Below are 17049 nucleotides of genomic sequence, written 5' to 3' on the forward strand. Positions count from 1 at the left end.
TTCTAACAGTCATAAATCTCATTTATTTTTATTCTTCAAAATATAAATTACAGTTTAAACTCTATACTTATCATAATTTCGGTTGACACAATATTATTATGAATCACATTGGTAAACTATAAGCCTTAGATTAACTATTGGCTTCCGCTGCACTCCAATTAGATACCACAGGAGTAGTCGGAAAGTGTGGCAACTTTTACTACACCCAAATGGGTGTACTCAACCCAGTGTCGAACATTGTGTGACATTGACGTGCCACATGTTCTGTTAAACTGAAAAATTATTACATTGAAACTAAAATACCGGGTTGCATAGTAAAACATTGTAAAAATAATACTACAAGAAATAAGAGACACTGGGATCACATATCATCAGTAATTTTTTTTGTATTTTATTAATTTCAATGTAAAATAACACAAAGCATGTGTTACAAAATTTGAAAGATGCCATTAAGTGCCAAGATGCCACACACACAAGCATCTAATAGTTGCCGTAATATACAAGCTATTGTTCTTAGGTAGTGTGGTGTCTACTTGTAGCACAGGGGAGACCAATCTAAGGATTTATGCTTAATCTAAGCTTATAGCTTAATCTTAATCTACAGCACTGTTGGATTGTTAAAATATATTACTAGATTTTATATTACTATTTTAAAAGTCTTTCTTGTAAAGAGAAAATTATGCTGCTGTTACCTCTCTGATGTTAGGCCTGGAAGACCAACATCAGCAAATAGATAAGCACTAATCTCCACATTATAATTCTCTATCTCCCAAGCTTTCACATAAACCTCCATAACGTTTTCATCTCTGCAATGTGCAATATTCTCTGAAAAAAAAAATAAACATTATGTTATAGGAGAAAAAAGGGCTTGTTGATAAATATTACCACATTTTATGCAAGATATAAGCTATAAACTTTAGATTTTAAAAGGGCTCTTAGCACAAACCAGCAGTCATGTTACAATGGCACTTATTCCTAGGCATTGTCATTAATAACTAAAAACATATTAACTGCTAGAATATAATATATAAATACACTAGCTCACCCAGCAAACATTGTATTGCCGATATTAAAATCGCGATACAAAAGTAACTGTTGATTGTAGATGGGTGAAAATTTGAAGTTGTATGTATTTTTTTATGCTGACACATAATCAAACAAATTTAAAAAAAAATGTCAAAAAAAAATAAAACAAAAATTTTCGTGTGGACCACCCTTAACATTCAGGGGGATGAAAAATAGATGTTGTCCGATTCTCAGACCTACCCAATATGCACTCAAAATTTCATGAGAATCGGTCAAGCCGTTTCGGAGGAGTTCAAAGTTTAACACCATGACACGAGAATTTTATATATTAGATATAACTGAATAGTAAACACCATTCATATTTAGTATCTAGACACCTATACCATGAATGACACTTCAAAACTTATATTAAACCTTTTATAGGTTAGCACTGTGTGTTAATCTGATATCTTATAACAATATGTTAACACCTACTACTTAATTCAGAGAAATTTGATTACTTGAGAGCACTCTTTACTTATAAGAGAAGAATACAATATATCACATAAATATAGCACATTCGCAAGTTTAAAATGAACTGTGGAGTGAATTAAACCTGCTATAGTATTCTTCAAGCATATTTCGTTTTCCAAAATGTCATACACTTTAGATACAGTTTCAGCGATCATAGACATGGACCATGTGCAGATTACAGCTTGTTCCGACTTCTGAAGAATTGCAAGACTATCCACTTGTCGCTTTATGATGTTTATACCTGAGAAAGAATGAATTAGGTTAATTGAATCAAATTTTTAAATATTTTTTAATGTAGAAAATTGTCCAAATAATTTTTTAACAACTTCTTTTCAAATAAATTGTCCATCTTGGAAAAAAATTTAAACATATTATTGTATACATAAAGTTTCAAATATTCTACTTTAAAACTGAAGTTTTTTGTAATCAAGGATTAAAAGTTTCAGTCTCAATTCAGAGTCAAATATAATATTTAAAAAAAAATTAAGTGTACCTCAACTTGAAAAAATATATCTGGAAATTCAATATGTTTGCTTACCATCTACAATATTTTGTAGTGCTAAACAAGATTCTAACAAACTTTTAATAAGTGGATCAGTTTGTCGAGGAAAATAGTCATCTGTGCATTCATGTAGCTTAAGAGCAGCTATTGCCTCACAGATTTTTGTTCCATTCTTTCTATATCTTTCCCAATCAACCAAGAGATGATGTAAATTTGATACATGTGAAAACACAGTCTTGGATATCCCCAAACTATCAACCACTTGTAGCGATTCTGTAAATTTGATAACAGAGCTTTATTAATCTGATAAAACAAGATATATCTTTTATAAAGTATAAGAATCAAGGACCTATGGGTTTAAATCCGCTCATTGGTAACAAGGCTCGAGCCAGTCGTGCCTCATACACTCATAAATCTGGGATTTTAAATATATTTCAATTTAATTAAATAAATAATTTGTTTTTATTATTATAATCTTTGAGTTGTTTACTGCTTGCTCCAAAATTGCATTTGAAACATCAAACAACACCAATGTCAGCAGCCAGTTGTCAATGTTTCAAAATAGTTTTTTTTAAAGATTTTATGGCCTGCTAACGAGCCTTTAAGCCAGTCTTATTTTCGGACACTAATTTTCACTTTTCAACCGTGTGTACTTTCACTTGCTCACTAATTTTACTTATGTATTTTAATCGTTCCCACGGTATTTTTAACGTATTTGTTAATATTTTCTTACGATTTTAATGCAGTAAATTTTGAAGTAAATTTCAAATATTATAACTATATTTACAATACTATGACTACACAAAGAACATGCAACTACATGTGGAAGCGTACCAAGAATGCTGGTGTGTTCCGATATGCACTGTGAGCACTGCACAGTGCTATCACTGTAGAATAATTCATTCCGTTACGGACTGCCAGTATACTGCCGCAGTACCCTAGGGAAATATATAACGTCATAAATCGCCGCCATATTCTACTGTGAGCACTGGCAATTTTGAGGTAAGGTACTCGCAGTACTTTGATCACGTGATCAGTCAAAACCACTCGAGTGCCTAAAATATTAATTAAAATATTTTTAATTTGACAGTACTCCAACAAAAGTTTATTTAATGAACTATAAAACTTTAATACACTCATTTGAATGCTGCATTAATAAATGCGGCTGTCAGTATGCGGGATTGCGTTCCGTTTTAAATAGTAACCAGTAGAACTGGCTATAAAGGAACGGCTTCACAGTATACTAAATTGACGTCACACTGTACAGTGGTCGCAGTGTATATCGGAACATACGCTTAGGGCTTCCAATCCCGCAGCCTGTATTCAATCTCGGCATTTTGCGGGACTACGTATTTTCAATCCCGTGGGATCTCGGTATTTGCGGGATCTCGCATATTGAAAATATGCACATTTTAAAACAATGAATTTATCAACTCCACAGTTATTTACGTACATATTACTATTAAAATGAGATCAATCAAATTATACTGTTTTTTTCACAAAAAAACAATAACAAATTCTGAATAAAAAGCAAAACAAAACAAATCGTTTTCAAAAAATACACAACGAAAAATTACAAAATCAACCAAAAAAAAAAACACATTTTAAACTGATAAATTATTACTTAATTATTAAGTTTTTCAGCTTTTAATATTAACTGAAAATGTTTGCGAAGGAAATACAACATTTCCAAACTGTCGTCTGCCAAACTACTGCGTATTTTACTCTATTGCCTGGCCAGAAAATGCCCTTTCTGCTTCCACACTTGTGGGCGGTATTCCTTTTAAGGGCTTGTACGTGAATAAATCTTTCATTCACGTACACACCCTTAAATTTTTATTCTATTCTAAAAGGATGTATCAATAAACATCACGAAAATACGAAACAGTTAATAACTTGAGTTATTAAGAATAATAATTCATGCAGATTATCCTATTTTGCATCGCATGCACGCTTTTTCTCAGTCCCGCGCCCGTAATCCCGCATCTCGCGGGATTGGAAAATGGTGCGGGATCCCGCAATACCGAGATCTCGGTATTGGAAGCCCTACATACGCTATATTTGTATAACACTTTTTGTTTTAGAGCAAATCACACAAGTGGCGGCGGATTTCTACTAATTCACTTGCTTATTGTAGTAACTAGTCTTTGAAAAATTTACATTTGATTTGAACGCTTGAAGAAAATATGGTTCTTGTCAGTGACCTCGTCGATAGCTATTTATTATTTTGAATTAGAAAGAAAGAAAGAAATAAAATTTCGGCGAAATTGTAGTCTGTTGATACCAGGGTCTTCTCGGTAAAACCCCTTGGATACTTCTATACCACTTTCCTTTACATTTTTGATCTTCTTTCCTGAAGTCTAGCCACATTAATTTTAAAGAGTTATTTACAGTATAATAGTAATTGATATATTAGTAAATAGGGACAGACTGACGAACGTTAAACTTATAGCAACTCTCTTTTTCACCTGGGTTTAAAAAAAATATCTAACTGCTACTCCACGTAAGTCCTAAATTCTAAAAAATGTTCTAATTCAAAATACGCAGCTGAAACTGAAATAGTGTTTACATTGCTGCCTATTGACCAATAATATTTAAACAACTGGAGTAAATGCAATATGTATGTATAAACATAGCAGTCGAAGCTTATTATGGTGTCATTTGTGGCATGTGCCATAATTCGGCTTTGATTTTGTACGAGGTGCATTGTCTATAGAATGTCATTGTAGTATTCATCAATTTAATCCACAAAAACGAAATCAGAAACTAAAATGGAAAGATTCCTACGCCCGGAAAGGTTTGACGTTGACCCATCCTCTCGATCTGCTACAAAAGAATGGGAACATTGGAAACGGACATTTGAAAATTTTTTTTGCGCTTGGAGGTCAATGATATTATAGTAATTGTTGGTAAGGAAGAAAATGAGATAAAACTTCGAATTTTAACTAATCATGTATCTTCCACAATCTATTCATTTATTAGTGAATGTACTGCATATGAAGCAGCTATGAACTTAACTTTAACTTTACTGATACTTCATAAAATAAATGTTAAGCCACGAAATATAATTTCCGATAGAGACATGCTTGACAATATTCATAACAATGTCTATAGTTTTTAGAAAATACGTAAAAACAATATATTAAAATTGGTTTTAACCATAAATAAAACACTGTAAATGGCCACGTCTAGGCTACGCAAAATCGGCAAATCATTTATCGGCGATCGCATCAAATACTATTTATTACTTATAAACATCCTGAAAACATGTTAGAGATGTTACTACTCAAAAGTTACAGGAAAATACTTTAACTAATATAAACCTCTAACAAATTTCCCTATAGTATAGGTACACCTAATACATACACATTTGTTTTTTCTTTGGTTGAGTTCCCGTGGCAGGCTTGTCAAGCTCGCTTAATTGCATTGCTCCTGCTCGTGGCGGCGTAGTAGGTCGAAACCTCATACATAGCGAGGGAAGCGATATGCCCTTAAACCGGCGCGGCGCCGCGTCTCCCTCGCTTGGGAAATTGACACGGGGTCTTTATGGTAAGTAGATCGATTGCTTTTGATTTATTTTTAAGTTGATATCATACATCACAAGACCTATGACCTGGTGAAGATCGCCGGAGTAGGTTGGATGATGATAGCGCAGGACCGATGGCAATGGCGATCTTTGGGAGAGGCCTTCGTCCAGCAGTGGACGTCTTCCGACTGAAATGGATGGATGTACTTTTTAGTATTATATTATATAGCATTAAAAATACAAAAATATTATATTTTATGAGATCTCTCAATGTGGTGATAATTTTTTCTCATAAAAAAGGGTCAGTGGTGCAATAGGCAGAACCGATGACCTCGAATTTTTCGAATTCATATTATAGGTATACGTCTAGACGTATGAGCACAACTAGTTGTGGCTTTAAAAGATCGGCAACACTCTTGCAATTCCTCTGGTGCTACAAGGGAGGTTTTCCCGCAGTGATCACACCATCAGGTGACGCGTATATATGTATACCTAGGTAACACTGAAAATGTTTAGAAAATGAAAAACGGCTTTATGTCGTAATCTCCGTTCCTCTCTACACATCGTCGCATTCGATGAAACCACTGAGAAAAGCAGTGGGCCTATTCTTCCTTAGGGGTCTCTTCTATGGCATTTTCGTAGGCTTTCACCGCATCTTCAGGGCTCGTAAAGCGAATACCTCGAATTTTATCTTTAGTTCTTGGGAATAAATAAAATTCGCAGGGCGCCAGGTGAGGACTGTATGGCGGATGACTCATTATCTCGACACCTGGCATAGTCAAATATTCAACAGTCTGTTTTGCGGAGTGAGCTGAAGCATTGTCGTGGTGAAGGAGGATCCTGAATATTTTCCAAGACAACAGGCAAACAGCGATTGATATACCAGTCTGAAGTAACTGACGATCCATCTTCTAGCACAACTGTCGCGAAATGACCTTTCCGACCAAAGAATGAGGCAATCATCTTTTATTCTTGACTTCTTCCTTTCTTTACCTTAGTTGGCCGATCCTCGAAAGGACCACCCACTGAGCTGATTGTCTTTTGGTTTCGGGTTCATAGCAATATATCCAGTTTTCATCACCTGTGACGATGTCAAATACAGCATTGAGTCACCGCCGTTGAACGTATTGGCGACACCAGTCCATGCGAAGGTGTTTCTGGTCGTCGGTTAAAGTATGGGGATTCCATTTGGTACAAAGCTTCCTGACGCCTAAATGTTCTGTAATATTTTTTGAACTTGACTCATACCAATGCCTAGGCTTGCCCGTATCTACTGATAGGTCACTCTCTTATCTTCCTCTATCATGCGTCGCACAGCACTGATGTTATCTTCAGTAGTCGCTGTTAAAGGACGTCTCTCACGCGGATCATCATTGAGATTGCTACGTCCACGCTTAAACTCGTTAAAGCAATTGTAAATAGTGTCACGAGATGGGGCTTTGTTGTTGAGTAAGCCCACAACGAAAGTTTTAATAAATCATTGACCGAAAATTTTCTCGCGTTAGGTTCATTTTCACGTGTAACAAGTTTGGATTTGCCGCCACTCACAAAAACAAATGAATGCAATATACTGCATTACGTTACCAGAGTTCTAAAATTGAAATTTAGTTTTACCCACGTATACGCGCATAAAAATATACATATAGTTAGGTACCTAATTTGACTTAGCTGATGATACTGCCACATCAGTATAATTATGTTACTGTCCAATTTTGAAATAATTTAAAATGGAAATTAAATGAGATAATTTGGACAGTTCAAAATGTTTTATTTAAATTTCAATATTTTCGCCCAAGATCAAAATAACATTTTTACTTAGACATACATAAAATATTATAAAAGACAAAAATCACAAGAAAATATCACAAGGTAAGTATAAAAATAAAATGTAAAAAACGTGATTTATAAAAATTATAAAATAGTAGACATAATGGAAATATGATGCTTATATTCTTATCACTTAATTATCATTCCACATGTTATGAAGCCCACAAAATATACTTATGCCGTAACCCTTTTGAAGTATCGTTTGGCAGGTGTTTTTGCCTTATCATGTGTAAGAGTCTGAAAAAAAAAGAGTAATGATCAATTAAAAAGAAATAAATCGATAAGAATATTGTTGCCGTAAAGATACTTCTGCATCTTAATTTTCTTATTATCTTCTATATATATAAAAACTAGCTGCCCCGACAGACGTTGTTCTGTAGATAATAAAAAAAATACTGTTTTATAGGAATTTGCTAATAATATTTCAAAACATCAAAAATTATTTCGTAAATATGCTCCCTGTGAATCTATGAATGAAATTGTTTCACAGCGGAACTGTCAAACCGTGCGTCACTAAATTCTCTCATAGAAAATATGTCCATACAAAACAAATATTGAAAATAAAAATATTTATGGGTCCCAAATCGAAATAAAAACTACCCTATCTCTCAAGTTGGACCAAACTGTAATCCATGAAGTAATCACCATTAAAATCCGTTCATTAGTTTAGGAGTCCATTGAGGACAAACATTGTGACACGAGATTTATATATTAATATTAAGATGAATTGCTGTTTGTTAGTCTCGCTAAAACTCAAACAACTGGCCGATTTGACTAATTTTGGTCTTGAATTATTTGTGGAAGTCCAGAGAAGGTTTAAAAGGTGAATAAATAGGAAAATGCTGCTAAATTAAATAAAAACAACAAATTTGTTTTTCCTTTAATGTGTCCATAATAATTTCTGTGATACATAATTTCTATGAGAGAATTTATTGACGCACAGTTTGACAGTTCTGCTGTGAAACAATTTCATTACGACAGCAGGGTGCATATTTTACGAAGTAATTTTGATGTTATGAAATATTGACAAATTCATATAAAAACATTATTTTATTTATTATATACAGAACAACATCTGTCGGGTCAACTAGTATCTAATAATTATTTCATTAAAGATGAAATGTTTGTTAGGCTGTGTGGATGAAGAGCATATGGAGAGCAAAGCCAAATTGGCTTCCACGAAACTGGGCTTCATAAATAGAGCACGGCAATACTTCAAGCCGGCCGACATTCTAGAGCTGTACAAAGTGCAGGTCCATCCACATATGGAGTATTGCTGTCATCTCTGGTCTGGCGCACCCCAGTATCAGCTCGATCCATTTGACCGCGTGCAACACAGAGCATCTCGAATTCTCGGGGACCCAGTGCTCTGTGAACGGCTGGTTCACTTGGTGTTGCATAGAGACATCTCTTCATTGTGTGTCCTCTGCCCCATTTATCACAGAGAGTGTTCGGCGGTGATCACTTAACACCAGGTGACCCGTATGTGTGTTTTTCCTCCTTTTCCATAACTTATTTTCCCGCCAAAGCTTTAGTATGTGTCTACTAGGTCCACATGAGTTTATCATATTACAATTCCATTCTATTCTTCCTACAGTGCCTTCTGTCTAAGATACATCACAATTTAGTCAATGTCACATTTACTATTATTTTTCACTCACTTTAGTCATTGGCATTCTAGACTAGAGCTTATAACAATAATGAATATGGTAGCAATGATTCTCTTTGTCTCTACAGTTATATATGTGAAACATAGTATTTTCTTATACTAACAGTTCTTTCATACAGCAGTCTACTGTTAAATGCATGCATCAAATCACTCTAAATGCCAGGTAAATGATGATAATTTTTTTTAAATCTGACAGTTCAGTTATTATTAACATGTAATTAACGTACAGCTTGCAAGTAAGGCTGGCAACACTCCTGTGATTCCTCTGGTGTTGCGAGATAATGTGTGTGGTGGTGATTTCTTAACACCAGGTGGCCCGTACACTTGTTTGTCCTCCATTTCGATAAAAAAATCTAAATATATATTATTATACTTACTATAACACATTCATCATCCGTAAAATGGTAATGTCTTCCGCATTTATCTCCCGAATCTGGTATAACTGATTCTGTTATAACTTCATTGTCATTAACAATTTTAGTGACACTCTAGAAAATAACATAATTTATAAATTAAACACATGTTGCTACAATGTAAGTAAAAAATTACTTTGTGCATATTAAAATAACTTGCCCAAGCACAATGGATAATTTATTATGAACATTATCAACATAGTGATCCCATGAGTTAATATAGTAGATAAAAGTTGCAGCTATCGGATCCATAAGTTAGTTTTTAATAGAACCTTATTATAACCTGATATTACCTTTAAAAATGTTGATATTCAGTGTCTATCTATAAACTGTATATACTCCTATAGTTGATTTCTTAAGTGATTTAAAGTGTGAAAAATAATTTTTCAGGAAGTATTTGCCTTTCTTTATAATATTTAAGAGAGTTCAAACCTTTAGGGTATTTCCAGGCATTTGTTCATCATATTCTTCTCCTAGCTGAAATGTGTTTTCTGCATTTCTCATTAAAGATACATTTTTAATGGTCATTTTATTTCCATCCAGCGATATTTCCATTACTGGTGACGATAATCCCATCATTTTTCTTGCCAAGTATGGTACACCTACAAACCAAGAAATTTATAATCGAGAAAAGAAAATTAATACTTTTATTAACAATATTCACAAACTTTCTTAACTCACCTACGACTGAAAAGTAGTCGTCTATGTTTTCATTTTTATAATGCTGATACTTTCCCGAAATTGCTGGCATCTTCAATTTGCGAAATTGAATGTACCTAGAGAAAAGAAAGTTAAATTCTATTAGTTACGACCAAGCAAGTAAAGCTGATAGTCTAAATCTTATCTCATTCAATACTGTACGTGATACAGATAACAGTAGGTATTAATCATTAAATTATTAGCTAAGTAACTTATTGCGCAATTAATTAAAGTCTCAAACTTAGCGATTTATATGTGAGCACGAATGCGTAGTGTGTACTTCAAAACTTAAAATAATAACGATTCAAAAGTTGTAATACTAAAATACTTACTGGAATAACAATTCAAGTTGAATGACAAAAGCAAAGTGTAAGATTAAAAATTAAAACTGTTTTAGTATTACCCTCTGGCAAATTGCGGTGTACACTGTCCAAGTGTCTAATCTCCAAAATACAATCATCCAATGCAAATATTATAATTATGATGGAACTTGTATCTACGTTTGTCTTTGTTTACAATTTTAATTAGCACAGTGCACACAACAGTTAACACTTCGCTGCATCCGGTATTACATAGTAGCCTAGTAGGTACCGGACGTATTATTACCGCAAAGAGTATATTACGTGGGGCAGAGTGAAATATTCTAGAACTAAACAATTTTGTTATTTTTTATACAAACTTTTGAAAACAAAATGAACGATGCGGTACTTACCTATCTATCTCTACTCATAAGAGTGGGCAAGTCAGTAGCACGTCACAAGCGCCAAAATGTAAATGTCAAGTCCGATGATAATTGACATTTGACAATACTGCGCCATTTGATTGACGTGAACTGTCAAAGACCATTTTATTCATACTGTGCGAGTACCTACAGTGCCACAAGGGTTTTTTGGCGCGTGAGTGACATTGACAGGAAGGAGGGCGCTACAGTGAAATTGGGGTTACCGGTGAATAAAAGTAGTTTTAATTTTAAACTGAGAACATGCATATGTATCTATCCCGAAATCTTAGGGCCTAATGAACATATCAGATAATAGGATGAGTAGAATTTTAAGTTTTTTTAACTGTTTTTTTTTTAACTTAAGGAAATGGTAAACTATAAAAGTATACATGTATATTTTTCCATTTTTTTTTCATTTTCATATTTTTTTATTTTACATACCTATCATTCATCAAACATAAGCATATGGTGGCAAAAAAGAATAATGTTTCAAATAATTTTATTATAATTATGATCAAGGTGTACAATATTAAGTGGTTGAATATCGTCCAATTCTTTGTCTTCACTATCGCTGCTTTCTTCACTATCAGAGGCTAAGTCTATGACTGATTGTTTCCGAGTCATGGATGTTTAAATGTATTTATGTATGTTTATATAAATTTATGTATGTTTAAGTAAGTATATTGTATTAAATATATCATTGTCTTGTAACCCATAACACAGGCTATATATGCTTGACTTGGGGCAAGATAATTTGTGTAAAAAGTGTGTCAATATTATTATTATGATGAATGGTACGTCCAAATGCGCGTCCCTTATGTGATACTCTTTTTGTATTTTTTTGACGTGCGAACAATAATTGCGCCACTCCCCAACAGTAATAGCATTAAATGCATTCATTACCATACTTGGCATTACATTAGCCACTTTCCCAATGTTCACCATAGCCACTTTGCGTTTCATTGAAGCCCAGACCATTTCAATGGGGTTGAGATCACAATGATATGGTGGTAAACGCAATACCTGCAAATAAATACAAGGTATAATTATTGGTTAAATGGTATAGGTTAGGAAAGTCGGTTAGCTGTTTAGCAGTTAGGAATACCTTTTTATTGCATCAAGTAATCTTGTATCCTTTAAATACCAAACTGTTATCATTCGATTCCGGAGATTAAATAAAAATATATTTGTTAATATTATATTAGGTGACAATATATTAGTAAAATACCTTGTGGCCTGATCCGGCTTATTTATTTTTACAATTTCCAATAATTGGTGGTATTGTATAGTGGTGAATATTCAATATGATTTCTTGATAACCATTCCTGTATTACTCCCTTTCTTGAATTTGTGTTAGGTGCTTTGTTTATGCTTGTATTGTGATATGGAGCATTATCCATCACAATAAGACTCGGTTGGTTTAAATTGGATGCTACATTTTCAGTAACCCATTTTTTGAAATTTGTGTGATTCATGTCATCATGATAATCTCCACTTTTTGTTTGTGATTTAAATACCAAGCAGGCATTCTCCACAAAGCCTTGCTCACCGCCAGCATGGACTATTATAAACCTTTACCCTGCCTTTAAATCCAATGTCTTCCTTAAGAGCACAATATAATTTATTCGCTGTAGGAATTTCCTTTTCATAGTATAAAATTCATGGATTTTACGCCGCAAAACACTAATATCAAAATCATCCATCAATATTTTGTCTTTCCTTTTTTTCCTGTTCTTCCCTGGTGTAACAATTTTACTTGATGAAGCTTCGGCCAATCTTCCTTCACCTATAATTCTTGTCACTGTGCGCAGTGATATGCCTGAAAATAAGTAGGAAGATCTGACATGACAATTATTTTTATTCCTATAATATTTTAAATATTTTAGCCAAACTGATAATGTAGAATGTTGGCAACACTAACCTGTAGCAGCGGCGACTCGATCATTTACCTTTTCAAATGGAATAATCGGAGCTGTAGCTTGTTTTTCTTTTAAGAAAAACTCTTTTACCTTTAGCAACACCTCTCTGATATCACTTTTGATCACTTTCGGCATGTTAAAATTCAATATTTTCACAAAAAACCACAAAAATGTTCGAGCAAACCTGAGGAGTAAACAACAGTGACACGAACTGCCAACATGACGTTTGGCAAGATGGCGCCGTTTAGTACCAATTTTGGCTACGCGCCAAAAGTACTGACACTACATGACACTGCAACATACTCATAATATTTACTCATAGGCCTGACATACCGTACTTACAGAACTGCAAAAATCTTTTGGATTTAATGATGCAGAGAAATACGTTGCATAAAATTGATTGATATTGAAAACAAATCAAAATGAGAGATCTCTTTTTACAGAAAAAACTGAAATAAGTGCTTGGAAACATAAATTTCTCAGAACAATCAAAGAGAAGCGCTTGGGAGGAAAAAATTTAAGTAGTATAACTATAGCCCTAATAATTCTTATAAAATCCTGAAAAAGTCCTAAAGCCAGCGACTTCATCGGAAAAATATTTTTATTGGCACATTATATATATCAAATCAAATCAAATCAAAATAACTTTATTCGCGTAGGTCACGGAAATGACACTTATGAATGTCAAAACAATATTTTTCTCATTGAATCTACCGCTACTTCGTAAAGGGTTGAGCTAATAAGAAAAAGTAGCAAGAAACTAATTGCCACTCTTTTATATCAATATTTACATTTCCATCGACTTACAAATTATTTCAATTACAATATAATATGTAAAATGATGCAACAAACATAGTTAAACGTCAAATAGTCAAGTCTTCACACGAGTAAGTCAAAAGAGTAAATGTAAATTAATACAAAAGTTATTGAGCATAGTAGCTGCATCATCCACACACACCGTTAATAAATAAAGGTATTCTGTCAGCATTTTATAAGCAATTATATATAATATATATATAATAACTTTTAAGAATTTGAAACCGAGTCTCCGGCAACAGGATCATCCTGCCACCACAAGCAGCGGCCATTCACGAGCATGACGCATGAGCCAGCCATCACCTCTCTCAACCTTATTTTAGGGAAGGGGACGACCCGTCCCATGTCGCCACCACAAGCAGTGACATTTAAGCGAGCATGATGAAACCTGTTACGAGAACTCAAGCAAACAACAATAAAATAATCCTAATCTACATATCATGCAATACACACCAAATACCTTTACTTACAATTTGACAATTCTGCTTAAACTTGTAATTAATATTATAAATTAATATTATACTTTTACTAACAGTAATCAAAAGCTCAATCCTTTAGAGTAATCAAATCAAAATCACTCCATTCATGCAGGTCAAGGAAATGACTTTTCTTTTTATATTCCCACCGCCTTTGAGGGTTGAGCTTTAATAAGAATACGTGGCAAGAAATTTATATTGACAATCACTCGCTCACAAATCATTTCAGTTACAATATATGTCAAGTGATGCACCAATAACACTCATACTACAAATACTCAAAAAAAAATGTAAATTAATTCGTAAAAGCAAGAGTCATTGAGTACAGTCACGGCCGACTACAACTGTATCAACAATAATAGTAGGCCATGGTACAGTAGATGCATCAATCCACACACACCGTAAATAAATAAAGGTATTTAGCGACCATTTTATTAACAATTATAAGATATATAATTTATAATTTTAAAACCATGAAGCAGAGTTTCCGGCTACAGGATCATCCTGCCACCGCAAGTAGCGCCCGTTCACGAGCATGACGCATGGGCCAGCCATCGCCTCCCTCGACCATATTTTAGGGAAGGGAACGAACCGTCCCACGTCGCCGCCACAATCAGTGACATTTAAGCGAGCATGATGAAACCTGTTACAAGAACTCAAGCAAACAACAATAAAATAATCCTAATCTACATATCATGCAATACTCACCAAATACCTTTACTTACAATTTGACAATTCTGTTTAAACTTGTAATTAATATTATATTTTTACTAACAGTAATCAAAAGCTCAATCCTTTAGAGTAATCAAATCAAAATCATAGGAATAGAAAAGGTCCTAAAATGAGCCCTGTGAAACCCCCATTTTAACTATTGATCCAGAGGACCGCTTTCCATTGACATCCACCTTTTGTAGCCTACAATTTAAATAGGATGTCATTAAGTCTAATACTTTATTTTTAATGCCATAATGGTGAAGTTTTCTGACTAATATTCGTGTTCAACACAATCGAACGCCTTGGATAAGTCACAAAAGACGCCAAGTGCATCACGAGACGCCCAGGCTTCAAATATATTATGTATCAAGTCAACACCAGCATCGGTAGTTGAACGACCCTGGGTGAAACCAAACTGTTTGGAGTGCAATAAATTATTATGGAAAAAATGATGAAGCAATTGATTTAAAATTAACTTTTCAAAAATTTTACTTAAAGTGGGTAGTACAGATATTGGTCTATAATTAGTAGGGTTGTACCAGTGTACAACCTGATTTAAACAGGGGAACTACTGTACTATGTTTCATTAGGTCAGGATATTCACAATATTCTACATAATTGTTAAATATTATAGCTAAATCTGGCGCAATAATATCCAATCAAAGACTTGACAAGTTTAACTGATATGCCCCAAAGATCAATTGTCGCCTTATTTTAATAGATTTAAGAGCTTTTATAACATCAGAACCAAAAACATGATCAAATTCAAAAATATTATCTTTCAATAGTGAAAGAGCGGAGTCTGGTGATGATTTTCAACGAATTTGTGTGTGGTATCTGTAAAGAATGTTTCGAAAATTGTTGCAACTTCGCAATCCGACTTTACGGACCTGTTATCAAAGATTAAATTTAACTCAGATATTTTATGGGTCACCCTTCCGGATTCTTCATTTATTATTTTCCAAGTCGTTTTTATCACGTTAGAACTATTGATTATTTTATCTCGTATATACCTTGACTTGGCAATAGTACAATCTTTTTTAAAATTTTTAGAGAACTGTTGAACATATTGAGAGTGGGATTGGAAATAATACTCCGCTTATAGGAACGAGTCTTTATTTGCGTTCACTTTTTCTGAACTTGCACTTCGCCGGTCTGCCGCTGATCCTCTTGTGGGCGGCGGTACCTTCAACGCGTCACACCGCACCCAACAATAAGTCTCTTCTATCTTCTTCTTCTTGGAACACCTCCACTTTTCACTACTTCTTCTTTTCTTCTTCTTTACACTTTCGGGTCAGAACTAGAACAGCCGTAGGCCACGCTTAGTACGGCTTATATACCCCCGGATCTGTTCCATTTTCAAAATGATTCTCCCATTCCATCTTTAAATTTAAATTGTACTAGAAAATTCTTTTAACTATTTTTATCCTGCTTACACAATTTCCATCCTTTTTTTTCTGTTCGATTTGATCCTGAACTTACTAGAAATTTCCATTAACTTTACAAAACCCAAAAAAATTCCATACACTGGTAGGTGTATCGAACCCGGGTCTACAGCGTCTAAGGTAAACACTTTTACGCCAAAGCTACGCGTATTGCTGACAGAACTTTTGAAATTATCAATGTCTTGAAGTTTGACAACTCTCGTCATGTACGTTGCTGCACGATATGACGTTTGACAACTGTCGTCATAAACGTCGAAGCGTTGCTACGCGACAATATCTTTTGAAGTCATCACTACAGTTATATTGTCGCTCCTCATATAAATCGTACAATTTTTGCCTGTTGTTGTGTAATTTAACTGTTGCCCACTCGCTAAAAACTATTGCATCAGTTTTGAGGACCGATTTAGGAGTGGAAATAGAATTTATTAAATTATAGAACTTATTAAAAATAAATTATACCTTTCAATTGGTTTTAATGTTAATACATTAAAAAAATGGGAGGTCTCTAACAAGGGTAGTCACTCTTTCTATGCGGTCTGATGTAACTGGTAAAAAAGTTATTTTGTGTTTAGTTATATTGGGTTTTATAGATTCAAACTGAATTAACTGACCACAGTGGTCCGAATCTAATTTACTAATTATGTTTTTACTAGTAGCCCTCACATTTGTAAAAATATTATCAATACATGTAGCACTAGTAGAAGTTATTCTTGTGGGTTTCATGAACATATTGGATAAGTTGTGTGATTTAAATAAATTTAATACTTAAAGTACTATTTTCTA

The 17049-nt window shown here is 33.9% G+C and overlaps 2 protein-coding genes and 1 long non-coding RNA gene across 3 annotated transcripts; all 3 read right to left on the bottom strand.

The window, feature by feature from the left end:
* Nucleotides 1–2549, bottom strand: LOC126977898 (cyclin-dependent kinase 2-interacting protein-like). Its single transcript, XM_050826532.1, has 4 exons — nt 2391–2549; nt 2078–2314; nt 1622–1780; nt 1–825 (listed from the first exon to the last, which is right to left on the bottom strand). Exons 1-4 carry the CDS (start codon nt 2410–2412, stop codon nt 689–691), a joined length of 555 nt encoding a protein of 184 aa, XP_050682489.1. The 5' UTR covers nt 2413–2549; the 3' UTR covers nt 1–688.
* Nucleotides 2550–7314: 4765 nt separating this feature from the next.
* Nucleotides 7315–10880, bottom strand: LOC126977899 (fatty acid-binding protein 12-like). Its single transcript, XM_050826533.1, has 5 exons — nt 10579–10880; nt 10158–10252; nt 9909–10078; nt 9441–9551; nt 7315–7631 (listed from the first exon to the last, which is right to left on the bottom strand). The coding sequence occupies exons 2-5, from the start codon at nt 10225–10227 to the stop codon at nt 7569–7571; spliced, it is 414 nt and encodes a 137-aa protein (XP_050682490.1). The 5' UTR covers nt 10228–10252; nt 10579–10880; the 3' UTR covers nt 7315–7568.
* Nucleotides 10881–11455: 575 nt separating this feature from the next.
* LOC126977900 (uncharacterized) lies at nt 11456–12995 on the bottom strand. Its single transcript, XR_007732449.1, has 3 exons — nt 12818–12995; nt 12002–12715; nt 11456–11919 (listed from the first exon to the last, which is right to left on the bottom strand). It is a non-coding gene; the product is annotated as an uncharacterized LOC126977900 (long non-coding RNA).
* Nucleotides 12996–17049: the final 4054 nt, after the last annotated feature.

This window comes from Leptidea sinapis, chromosome 46 (assembly GCF_905404315.1).
Source record: "Leptidea sinapis chromosome 46, ilLepSina1.1, whole genome shotgun sequence".
In the NCBI taxonomy this organism is placed as follows: Eukaryota; Metazoa; Arthropoda; class Insecta; order Lepidoptera; family Pieridae; genus Leptidea; species Leptidea sinapis.

Excerpts from the sequence above, each read along its gene's own strand:
- LOC126977899 (XM_050826533.1), bottom strand. The coding sequence starts at position 10,227 with ATGCCAGCAATTTCGGGAAAGTATCAGCATTATAAAAATGAAAACATA. Across the intron at positions 10,079-10,157 it reads CGACTACTTTTCAGTCGTAG|GTGTACCATACTTGGCAAGA; the intron begins GTGAGTTAAGAA and ends CTTGGTTTGTAG. Across the intron at positions 9,552-9,908 it reads TGCCTGGAAATACCCTAAAG|AGTGTCACTAAAATTGTTAA; the intron begins GTTTGAACTCTC and ends GTTATTTTCTAG.
- LOC126977898 (XM_050826532.1), bottom strand. The coding sequence starts at position 2,412 with ATGAGCGGATTTAAACCCATAG. Across the intron at positions 2,315-2,390 it reads GAGCGGATTTAAACCCATAG|AATCGCTACAAGTGGTTGAT; the intron begins GTCCTTGATTCT and ends TCAAATTTACAG. Across the intron at positions 826-1,621 it reads CTTGAAGAATACTATAGCAG|AGAATATTGCACATTGCAGA; the intron begins GTTTAATTCACT and ends TTTTTTTTTCAG.